The sequence below is a fragment of the Carettochelys insculpta genome, chromosome 16 (assembly GCF_033958435.1).
Source record: "Carettochelys insculpta isolate YL-2023 chromosome 16, ASM3395843v1, whole genome shotgun sequence".
In the NCBI taxonomy this organism is placed as follows: Eukaryota; Metazoa; Chordata; order Testudines; family Carettochelyidae; genus Carettochelys; species Carettochelys insculpta.
In genome coordinates, this window is record NC_134152.1 from 29,790,267 (window position 1) to 29,802,658 (window position 12,392).

General features: G+C 44.3%; 1 protein-coding gene across 4 annotated transcripts in view; it reads left to right on the forward strand.

Moving 5' to 3' along the window:
* Positions 1 to 12,392, forward strand: part of SDK1 (sidekick cell adhesion molecule 1) — a 727,049-nt gene that overhangs the window by 624,596 nt on the left and 90,061 nt on the right. For all 4 annotated transcript variants that reach the window (XM_075010599.1, XM_075010598.1, XM_075010600.1 and 1 more), the window contains 2 exons: positions 3,290 to 3,484; positions 8,677 to 8,878. In XM_075010599.1, the coding sequence (XP_074866700.1) occupies positions 3,290 to 3,484; positions 8,677 to 8,878 (397 nt within the window). The remainder of the gene's footprint in view (positions 1 to 3,289; positions 3,485 to 8,676; positions 8,879 to 12,392) is intronic.

The window sequence follows — 12,392 nt, forward strand, 5'->3', positions numbered from 1 at the left end:
CACCTGCACACATCCCCGCCCTGTCACCTGTGTCCCTGCACTCAGTTCTGCTTTATGCACATATACAGAAACAGTAGAGATCACAACATATCACTTTCTTGTCTCCCTGCTGATCTGTCTTTCTCTGAACTTAAAGTAAGACAGAGTACTCTAGCGTTAAAGATGCTGAAATACGACAGTGATGACTGTGGGGCAGATGGGAAGGTTGAAACTCCAGGTCAAATGGGATAGATTACATATTCTTGTCCAAAAATCATAAGGCTGAAAATTTCAAATGTAGGTGTTTCTGTGGGAGCCAGGAAATTGACCAACACCGCAAGCAGAGGGGAGCCGGGAAACTGACCAGCACCAGCGCTGATCAGTTTCTCGTCTCTTGTGAGCAGCAGAGAGCTGTGAGCCAGGCTCTGCTGGCCCCAGTTGCAGGGAGCTTCCCAGTGGCAGCCAGCTCTGGCCAGTAAGCCAAACCTGCTGCATCTGACCCCAACAGGGCAGACAGCCATGGGTCAGTCAGCCTGAGTGCCGGTTAACAGAGTGTGCTGGTTATCCAAGTGTTATCCGGATTACACGGCTTTTACTATACTAGCATTCACTTTCCCGTTGTTAACAAGTTGCCACAGATTTCTTTCTGTCCTCCAGAGGAAAAGAAAAGGAAATACCAGGGAAAGACAGTCCATCAGTAACGTGTATAACAGAGTGACCCCACCTGGACCGCTGTCCTGCAATACACCATGTCAAGGCAGGCCCATTTGCCTCCATTAACATTAATTATTACTGAAACAGCTCAAACCATCCTCACCAGAAGACTCAAATAGTCTTTTTTACACACCCAGTGTATATAAGCCTTAAATCCCAAAATATTTTTCCCTTAGGTAACACACATACCACAGACTGTCACCTTCAGTCATGCCTCTCTAATCAAGAACTCTCTCATGCAGCAAACTCCATAATCCAGCATGATTTTATTTAACCAGATGACCACTTATCCTGGGTGTGGCCAAGTTCCCCATGGTCCCATAAAGTTTGCTAGAAAATACTGATCTCACGTCATCTGGAAAATTCTCATGTCCAGCACCAGTCAGGTCCCCAGGGTGCCAGACAAGACAGGTTCAACCTGTACCAGGATGAGCACCCCTGCCCTTCCAAATGAAGTGTAGCCCCACTCTTCCCTGCAGAAACCCCATAGCATCTCTTCTGGCAGCATATTTAGCACCCTCTGGCCCTCTATTGGTTCCCCTGGGTTCAGCTTTTGAGCTCTGGAGATGTCAGCAAGTAAGCTCCTCTACCAATCCTTTGCCTTCAGCCCCCTCTGATCATGGCTGTCTATCTTGGAGATGTCAGCCACCAAATCCCTCTTGCTGCTTACCTTGCCTTCAGCCTTCTCATTCCTCTGAGGACTTCCTCCTGTCCCACTAGTCTCTGGCTGCTCTCACTTGCCCTTCCTGACTTAACCAGTCTGCTCTCATTTGGTAGGTCTCCTGACTGACCCAAGCAGCCCTTTTAGTTGGCCAAAAGGAGCATTTGCTCTAGTACCTATCGGGAGCTGGACCTACTTCATTTACCACCTTGTGACACACCAGCCTCATCATCACTCCTCTCTGCATACACAAGTAACACCATTTGTGCCCCAGGTAAATTCCCTGGTTCACAAGATAATATACATGTTCACCCTGAAAAGCACATTTGTTCTCTATTCATATATCATCTTCCTTTGGTAGTTGTGTGAATGACAGTTGCTCAGTTTTCCAGTGGGAGATAGACACCATTAATGTTATCTAATGTCCACAGTTTTCCATGCATTAACCATCATGTATGAAACACTCTTTCTACTCCTATTACAGCCAAAATTTAGTGGGTGTTCAATGCTGCATCTGGGATAAAGTCGGGGCTGGGGGGAAATCAGTCTTTTGTCTCTGAAGAGCTGTTTCTAGTTCAGAGGATCAGCAAACGTTTGGCAGAAATCTGCCACAATTGAGTTCAGCTGTTTTGTTTTGTGGTGTGTTTTTTTGGCCATCACACTCTGTCATGTAACTTAATGAAGAATTTAACACTTCTGACTTAATTCAGCTTGGACTACAGAGCACCACACAAGTTCTAATATGAATTGATTTTGGAACATAGCAGCTGGCCTAGAAGTTGCCAGTGAGCTCCAGGAGAAAGAGAACCTGATGCAGTTACTAGGATTTCCAGAAAGGATATGAACATTTGGTATTCTCTCTATGGAGCGTAGTTGTTGTTTGTGGTGTGTGAGAATCCCAGACACAATAAACTGTAAACTCATAACCATCAGAAAGGCTTGAGAGGAGATTATTATCCATAAAGCACAATCTATAAACAAATTAAGTGCAATATGTATTGGCATTTTTAGCATTAGGGGTATTATTCAAGGAGGACCTCACAGTCTCCAGAATTTCTGCATTAAAGTAAAAGAGCAGGGGCACCAACTGACTAAAAGAAAGGCTTGCACCATCCACTACAGCAGAGTTTCTTAAACTTTTTGAGACTGTGGAACATCAAACAATATTTTTTATGCAGAACACCTATGACGAAAGAAAACCAAACAGCAACGTATACCGCAAAACCAGAATGAAGCAGTTTAATCAGGTATCATAGCAATGAAGAAGTAACATTGTATCTGGTTTTAATAACAGAAAATGCACACCATCAGTGGTGTTCTGTGGAACATAGTTTAAGAAAGACTTTGCTACAGCATTGATCATAGGTCTGCATAGGAGTAGGAAAGATTAAAAAACGATAACTCCAAACAGATGTGAGAGTTAACTATGTGTGTGATATGAATGTTGCACTACTAAGCAATCTGACTGCCCAGGTTTTAAAAAATTCTGAATGAGCATGCTCTGCTTTGCCGTAAATGCATGTTGGCGGGGGACAGTATGGGAAGATTAGTTTCAGTGAACTGACTTGCCCTGTCAAAGTCTGTGGTGTGGACTTTCTTGGTTCCTGTTGCATTCTCTCAGCATACCAATATGCTCAGGAAAGATTAAATTGTTTTCATATTCCATTCTTGTGAAGGATGAAGAGTGAAATGAGTTTCATGGTGGATTAATACTCAGAAGGCCCTTCCATTCATCACAATGTGTGTAATTTCCCTGATAATGCACTGCATCTGGCGGGGGGGAGGAGTTGTTATAAAGCTGAATTACTTTGTTTTGCCTTCAAATAAATAAGTAATTAGGATGTACTAATAGTCTTGGCATTTTTCCCCCTACTCAAAGATTGAAAAACAACCTAACCTCTTTTTGCTGTTCTGCTTTTGTTGCGATGAATTCAGGATATCAAATTGCATACCGCCTGGCAACTAGCAGCCCTAACAAGTTCACCACGGTGGAAGTTGGCTCGACAGTCAGGCAGTTCACAGCTATGGATCTCAGCCCTGAGTCTGCGTACATCTTCCGGACATCTGCCAAGACCAGACAGGGCTGGGGAGAGCCTGTGGAAGCCACAGTAATCACTACAGAAAAGAGAGGTAATGCCTGTAGTCATTATGGCTTCACCAGTAAAATGAATGTGATGAGCGCTGTGAAAAAGGATTCTCCAGGATTTTTGCAGATTGAACTTTTCCTGTCAAGCAGCGTGTTGGCCATGTTCAATCAGATATTATTTCCCGGTCTTTGCTGATCTTCTAAATAAAACATTTGGGCTGCAGTCTCAGGAAAGAAAGGGAAGGATTAATTGTATTCATTATAAGAGGCACCTGCAAGCAGATGTGTGGGTTTCCTCTACACTGCTCTACCACTGCACCTCAGTCCTGGCCTAAGGAGTTCCTTGTTATTCCAATCTTTGGCTTTAATACACACTGCTCGGGTGCCTCCAGATTTTAAGCTGGCTAAATGTTATTAAGTATGTTCCAAATTCAGAGTCACTTCTGTCCTCAGTTTACATATGTGGTATCTCAGTGGCGACATTGAGGTTGCACAAGTATAACTGAATCCAGTTAAATACCAAGGACATAAGTTCCTGAGATATGTTATGAAAAAAATAAGATATGACAGAATCTGATCTGCTGCATCTTTGTTTTTCTGGTATTTTAAAGCAGATCCTCAATTTAGTCTGACTCGCTTGTTTGTTTTTTTTTAATTGTAAACTAAGAAAATTTGATTGACCTCAGAGAAAATAAGCAGGGAACTCCAACATGCCAATTATACAGAATTACTTTTCAGAGTAGAACCACATTGCATGAGGAGGCAATAATAATAAAGCCTAACATAAGCAAGCCTTGTGTTTCAATTCGTAACCCTCCTGCCCTTGAATAAGAAGATTATGGGATCAGCTTGCAGACTTTGGCTCGGGACTAGTTCTGACATGACAGTGCAGTGCTAAGGTGGGTTGCACTTTATTTCTCAATTTATAAACTATGATTGTCCAACACTTTCTAGATCTGAACCTGAATCCTTCCTGCACCATCAGCATCACTTGGGGCATGAACACGTCTCCACCATCCCTGTGTATCTTGCTGTTTTCTGGAATGGCTTACTTTGTGTTGTTCTAACTTTTTTTTCTTAAAAAAACAACATACCATTGTTGGCCTATCACTCTATTCCCAGTCCCAGAGTAGGGTTGGATTATTTTTGTCTGGTCCCTATCACTTGACCTATCCAACTTGAGTGGCCTCACCAGGAGTTAACTTACAGTGGTGTAGTTCTCAGGGAGCGGGGAGCACACAAGTCTTCCCATTGCATCAAGGTGACGTCCTAAGGGAAGGAAAATGACATAGTAAAATTTTAAAAATACGCATGTACTAACAAAGAGACAGCCGTGCTAGTCTATATACTATCAAAACAAAAAAGCAGTAAAGTAGCACTTACAAGACTAACAAAATAATTTATTAGGTGATGAGCTTTCGTGAGACAGACCCACTTCTTCAGACCACAGCCATAGCAGAACAGACTTGGTATTTAAGGCATAGAGAGTCTGTTCTGGTCTGACTATGGTCTGAAGAAGTGGGTCTGTCCCACAAAAGCTCATCACCTAATAAATTATTTTGTTAGTCTTTAAAGTGCTACTTTACTGCTTTTTTGTTTTCATGTGCTAACAGTCCTACCCATCTAATGGGCTGATAGCCCAACGTCTCTTCATCCACAACTGTTGTCCATGTAGAATGTTAAAAATGTATGGGACTTTGCAACAAACTGTAAATGAGATTTCCAATATGCTGGGAAACATCATTCTTCTCAAAAAAAAAAAAAAGAAATCTAATTTCCAACACTGCACATTAGCTGTTACTGTGCACATAATAGCTCACTGCATAATTCCCACTTTCACTGCAATAACAATGCTCTCCATTATCATCAAGCCTGTAGGGATATCTTAAATGTGAGAGTCATTATACAAAACAAAACCTTTCCCTCTCTAATGGCTGGCTACGCATCCCTGCATGCACGCCATAAAGTTAAGACCAGCTGTCTGGTCTGTGTGTCTGGGAGAGAATTAAAAATGGTGAAGCCCGTATCAATAAGATGAGGGGAAATGCTTAAGGTGCAGCTGTTCAGTTAGGAAACAAGCTAGAATATGAAAGTCTTATAATGTAAACATTCCTGAAGGAATATTCACGTCTCCACTAACAAAATTCTGTAAATATCAAGTAAGTTTCTAAGGACTTTAAAGCATTAAGCACCCACACTCCATGGAAACTTAGTTAGGATTGGACATCTGACTCCCTTCGTCCAGCTGGATTAGAATGGCCCATGCTGTGAGCTCAGCATGAGTCTTTAAGTGGTTTTGCAATAAACAAACTGCAAATTTGGCTGTCTGCACCTTTCAACTAACAAGTAAACATAAAAGCAATCTGTTTGTTTGCAGTATTTTAACCAAAGGTCCTGATCTGGCCCTTGGGTTCTGGGTTAACATGTAGGAGCTTCTTTCCTGTCCTAGCACTCCCCCATGCAGGAGGTGAGGCAGGCAAGCCTTCTTAACAGGCCTGCTAGGTCCCAGTTGGTCAGTGTCTCCTGGTGGCCCTTTCAAGCCCCTGGAGGAATAAAGATTTTGGGTTACCCAGCCTGACTGGATTTCCTTAAACTGAGGGGCGTCAGGGTCTGACATGTCCAGCAGGAGGCAGTGAAGGAAGGGGTGGGGCCTTAGGTGGAAGCAGGGGCTAGTCTTTCCTATCAGCCTTTCAGCACCTCTGGCAGCAATGTAAAGGGCCCAAGGCTCCAGGCACTGATTCTGTTGCAGTAGTAACAACAGCAGCCAGAAATCCTGTGCCCTTTTGAATCTCCAGGCCCCTGGACAGCTGCCCCCTTTGCCTCCCTATGTCAGCAGGCCTGTATATATGGTGCTTGTCATGATTTAAGTATCACAAAGTACTTTCTGGCAATAATTGTACTTAAACAACATGGTATTTTGGAATTCTTTGGATTTACACTTTTCTGTAATACCCTTCAGGATATTATTTGTGGCATCTCCAGTGCTGTAGATATTTAAGAGCGGGTTAGATAGACACAAGTCAGGGATGGTCTAGATGGTGCTTGGTTCTGCCGTGAGGGCAGGGGACTGGACTCGATGACCTCTGAAGGTCCCTTCCAGTTCTAGTGATCTCTGAGTCTGTGATTAACACCTGCTGGTTAGATCAGAGCTGATGAGCCTTGAGATTCTTTCTCCATTGCTAAACTGAATAAGAAACTCCTGACCCTACCTGTGGAAAAAGTTCTGTTGAGTCGTGTGAACTGGCTTAGTAATTTCTGCTTAACCTTTGAATTTGCTTGTGGTTCATCTCCAGTAATGGGGGCACTCAGTAGGAACAGTTTTCTACTAACAGTCAGGAAATTTATATGACAAAAGGGAAAATGCTAATAAATCAGGACTTCGATCATAATCCTGTCAAGAGGACTGGATACAGGATGTGCACTGCCCAAAATTTCAGGCCAGTTAAAATTTACCAAGTGAGAATATTAAATGCCTGCAAAATTTTACTAGGTACTCCCTTCCTTTAACAGCCCTGAACATACGTCTAGTCCTCCCAATACAAGACCGTGCCCTTTGCATTTAGCTTTGCAATGCACACTCCTGGCACTTGCGGACTCTGTATGGCTAATAGCTTGCAGTTCTTTTGGCGTTCATGCATCAGCAAAAACGTGCTGCGGAGAAATGCCAAGCCATAAAGGAAATGTTTTGAGTTGGGGGTTGCGGGGGGAGGCTGCAGTACACTTCATAGAAAGCTAGGAGAACCCGACAGAGTTGTGTTTATGGAAACAAGTGCTGATTAAGTTGAATCATATCACTTCTTGAAGGCAAGTCGCTGTGGTGTTTCCAATCAATACCTGCTTTATTACATGCCACACATTTTAATCAGAATCAATAAACTTCATGATAAACAATTAAACAATTATTTCTCACTCTATTGAGTTGCTCTATTGAAATCGATGGGGTGAGGAGATCTATATTCAAACAGTTAGGTAATGGCTTCTGCAGCACCTGCATTCCCATTCCTCACGGTGTATGAAATACGTTAATCGTTAATTGCTCTAGAGCGTTTCCCCCGTATGCTCTGGGACCAGCTGTCTTGCCTCTGCAGATTCAAGGTCAATAAGTGTGAAGGATAAAGGAGGGGAACATCTGACCAATGTGTCGACACTCAGGCTCTACATCTTTACTCCACCAAGCAGTGTTCCAACATCTTTAGGGTTGACAGGTCCTTGTCCCAGGATTTAGATTCTTCTGTGGTTGGGAACTGTGGCATGCACAGCTGCAACACTCATACTATAGGAACTCCTGTATATTACAAATATCATTGACTGGCAGACGTACCCGGCATTGCTTGCCTCTTTAACTGAAGTAATTTTTTGAAAATGTACTTGCTGCTTTCAATGCAAGTATTTTTCAAAAAATAAAGGCTGGAGTGAGGATTCAGGGATGAGGAGGGGCAGGGGATGAATGGCTTTGGGCAGAGAATTGTTGGGTGCTCAAGGCAGGTGGGGGTGCAGAAGTTAGGGCAGGGGTCTTAGGGCAGGGGGCAGGGAGGTTGGGGTGATAGTGGGGCCACCCATGGTGGTTAGGGTAATGCTGCTATCGTGGCAGCTCTGCCCAGGGCCCTTCCAACTTTCCAGCAACTCGTGCTGGGAGGGAGGGATCTGGGGTTGTGTGCTTGTTGGGTGGAGGCTGGGGCTCTGTGGGTTAACTTTGGCCTCCATCTGCCCCCGGCCCTGCACTGGTCTGGGGGTGGGGATGGTGTTTTGTGGGCTACCCACAGCATACAGTGGCCCCTGCAGCCTGTTTCGTGGGGTGCTTCAGGGCCTGGCCAGGCCCCAGGAGCTGCCCCCCCCACCACTCAGTGCCTTTTGCGACCTACAGGCTGTGTGGAGGGATCAGGCTCTGGGGGCTGTCTTTCCCTCCTGCAGACTCCCTCCCATGGCCTGTAGGTTGCTGAAGTGTGGGCAAGGCTCTGGGGGCTGACCCCAAACTCCAGGGGTCCCCATTTAACCTGCAGGTAGTCTGGGGAGGGGCCAGGCTCCAGGGAGACAAGGATCATTCTTAACACTCCTCTTTGCAGTTGAAACTTGAGGAATGGTACAGAATGTCCGCTTCACTTTTTCATGCAGCAAAACTGAAACTGACTAATAAGTAATCTGCAGTATTAAATCTGGGAAGTTCCAGGAGTTTCTCTAGATTCATGCTAACTTGAGTTTCCTCACACAGTAATGCCCATTGTTTGTGTAATTGCAGAGCGGCCAGAGCCTCCTACAGACCTGAGGATACCCCAGTCTGAGGTGTCATCACGGAGCCTGCAGCTACAATGGGTTCCTGGTAGCGATGGATCTTCACCAATACGATACTTCACTGTGCAAGTCAGGGAGCTACCAAAAGGAGAATGGCAAACCTATTCCTCTTCCATCAGTCATGAAGCAACATCCTACCTTATTGAGAGGTATGACACAACATCAGCATGTCACAGAAAGTACAATGCTCACTGTTCCAAGTGCTGAAAGCAAACGTTAGCCAATGAAACCTCATGACCGTTCTGTGAGACTGGTAAATAATGGTTACTATCAATATTCCCTCTAAATCTTTTTCCATCCCTGTGTGGAATTTTCTGTCCATGTGTGGAATAAAGTTTATGTGCACTGAGGCATGTGTGAATGTGCACCAGCAGTAGAAATAAAAACACTGTGCTAATCAGCTGGGTGGCATTGAATTCTCTCCTGAGTTGCCACACAAGTGCACACCTTACAGAGCGCATCGGTCATTATCCCTGTTTTAAAGGTGACAGAGCTGTAAAACACAGGCTTAGCGACTTGCCTAAGGACGTCCCACAAATTGAATTCAGAGATGAAATATTAATGAATTGTTTCTAGGCTTCTCCCGCAACATTTGGCATACCAGATCATAGGCCCCTAGAATTGTAGGGATCTCAAGAGGTGAGCTATGCCAGTCTTCTGTGCTAACGGCAAGGCTAAGTATTAGGCCATTCCTGACAGGTCTTTGTCGAAACTCGTCTTAAAAATCTCCAGTGATGGAGATTCCAAAATTTGTCTTGTCTTCCATGACTTTTAGAACATAATCACTGAGTCACGGAAAACAGGAGAGATTCCAGAGGACTGGAAAAGAGCAAGGACAGTGCTCATCAATAAAAGAGAAATAAGGACAAACCAGAGAATTACAGACCACTCAGCTTAGCTTGTTGCTTCTCCTTGTAGGTCATCTTTTCCAACCTTTTGACTGCAATGCTCTGGAAAATACGAATAGTTACAAAACTTTCTGTACAGGTTTATATTAAAATTCATCCTATCCTTTGTGATTATTTCTGTGTAAGCCCTTATCTTGTTTTCAGAAGAAATTAGGGTCATTTTATCTGTATTTTCGATAGTGAAATGTATAGATTATAGCAGAATGTTTAAACTGTGTCATGCAGCCTTAATTATCTCCTCTGAGATGGTGGGTCTGTCTACGCGTCAGACTAGGATGGGGGGTGGGTGGAGGGTGGCTGAAGGGTAGAAACTTGTACTAGTTTGATCAGAGATAGAGTGTAGCGGTGGCAGCACAACCAGTGAGAGGGGCTGGCTGTCGTGAGCACATGGTTAGTGTCTTGCAAGGACATGCAGATGGGGCATCTAGCCCTTCCTATCACTCATGCTACCACACCTACATTTGGTATTTAGCATGCTTATTCTAGTTGAACCTGTCTCCTCAAGCTGGAAATCACCCTCGCTGCTCTAAGTGTGGATATACGTGATATGTTGGAATTAAATTTTTTGTAATTTCTACTGAAGTCATGAATAAGACATTCAACTTTCTATTCTTTTCTCAGACAGATCTGTCAGCATAAATAAGGTATATCTAAAAGGCCTTTGGCATGCTCAGAATATGATGTCCAAGAAGTTAAGATGTAAATTTATATTGCTCGTTACAAAACCATGAAACAGTGACTTCTGCTGTTGAGCAGGGACACTTACTTGTTAGTCATGTGCCCAGTGGTTATCAACAATTTGCTAGTACCCTTTGTCTAACTGTTCAGGAAAAAGAAAATTTGAATATTATAGGACAAGTGCAGACCTGATTCATTGTCCTCAGTGGAGTTAAATCAGCTTTGTATTATGCCCAGAGTCTTTCTAGACAAGGACTCTGAAATCCAGAAGACCCATTACATTTTGGAATTGACATCATTATTGAAAACAAGAGATCTGTATTTCCAAAAACTATTTTAAGTTACTTAAGTTTTCTAATAAGGCAGAACTAAGAAAGAAAGCTCCACATTGCTAATGGCATTTTCCTGGGGGAATCTAGAAGAGCAATATTTCATGCCCCACTGGATAGATGCACAAACTTGAATGGTTAATCATCCTATGAGGAAATGTGCTGCCCCATTAAAGGAAAGACTAGAGCCTAGAGCTGGGGACAGCATGGAGAGGCCCTGCTCCAGGGCTTGGCTCTATAATTGAGAAGAGAAAGTTCAGCTGGGTAGAAGAAGCCATGCAGGCTCCAGAAGACCAGTCCTACAAGACTCAGATAGTTGATGTTGTGGACTTCAAGTTTTGGGAGCTCTGAATCAGGGTCCAGTGATGGAGATCTTACAACATTTGTTGTAATTGCCCTGTTCAGAAGCCTTATTTAAAAAGGACCTGCTATTTTGTTAGTATCATTGGCTCTTCATCATCTTGGCCAGATAACACAAACCTTTTGCTGCCCAATGAAGAGAATGGGGGAGGATAATATTGAGGGGGGGCAGTAGTTAATGTGGAGGATGTCTGACCTCCCCACATGGCTCCTCTCTGGCTGTGACAGTATTTCTCACTGTTAAAGACTACACAATAAATATGCAGTATTCCTCTTCTGCACTCCACCCAATGAGATTGATTGTGCTTTGGTAATGTCATAATGGATTGACGAACAAATCAGGTTACAAATAAGAGCCTCTCTCCCCAGTCCTTCCCTTATACAACCCTGAAACACTTCACCTGTCTAAAAGAAACTCCATCTGCATTATTCAGAAGTGTTTGGCTAAGGAGTTCCCAAAAGATTGTAACCTCCCCCTGATGGGCTCCTGGCTCCTACTGCCTCTCCTCAACCTCCACTGCCTCTCCAGACTCCTCCTCTTGCTGAACACCCATCCCCGCCTCATGGCCCCTTGTGCAGACACTGTCCTTTCTGGGCTCCCACTGCTTCCTTCAGGCCACACTGCTGCTTGCCCTGATGCCTCCCCGTGGGTCCCACCCTTCACAGATCCTCCTCCATGCCTCACATTGTCCCAATTCCACAGGCTCCCTTTGCTCACCCACACAGTGGCCGTGTCTACACTAGCCAAAACCTTCGAAATGGCCATTTCGAAGTTTACTAGTGAAGCGCTGAAATACATATTGAGCGCCTCATTAACATGCGGGCGGCTGTGGCACTTTGAAATTGATGTGGCTTGCCGCCACATGGCTCGTCCAGATGAGGCTCCTTTTCGAAAGGACCCTGCCTACTTCGAAGTCCCCTTATTCCCATCTGCTCATGGGAATAAGGGAACTTCGAAGTAGGTGGGGTCCTTTCGAAAAGGAGCCCTGTCTGGACGAGCTGCGCAGCTGCGAGCTGCGTCAATTTCGAAGTGCCGCGGCCGCCCACATACTAATGAGGTGCTGAATATGTATTTCAGCGCTTCATTAGTAAACTTCGAAATGGCCATTTGCATGGCCATTTTGAAGTTTTTGGCTAGTGTAGACATAGCCAGTGACACTTAGCAGGTTATTCCAGACATGTATCACATGAGCAGCAGGTTGCAGCTGCAGGACAGGAAGGGATGTGCTTCTCTGTGCCCCCTCTTTGAGAGAGCTGGGATGACAGCACAGTCTTCCTTCCCTGCTCTAGGCACCATCTGTTGTGGATCAGTGGGGTCACTAGTTGCTTTTCCATGCTGAGTCTGCAGCTGTGCTCTGACTTCAAGGAATTGGCAGAAAGTATCTGGG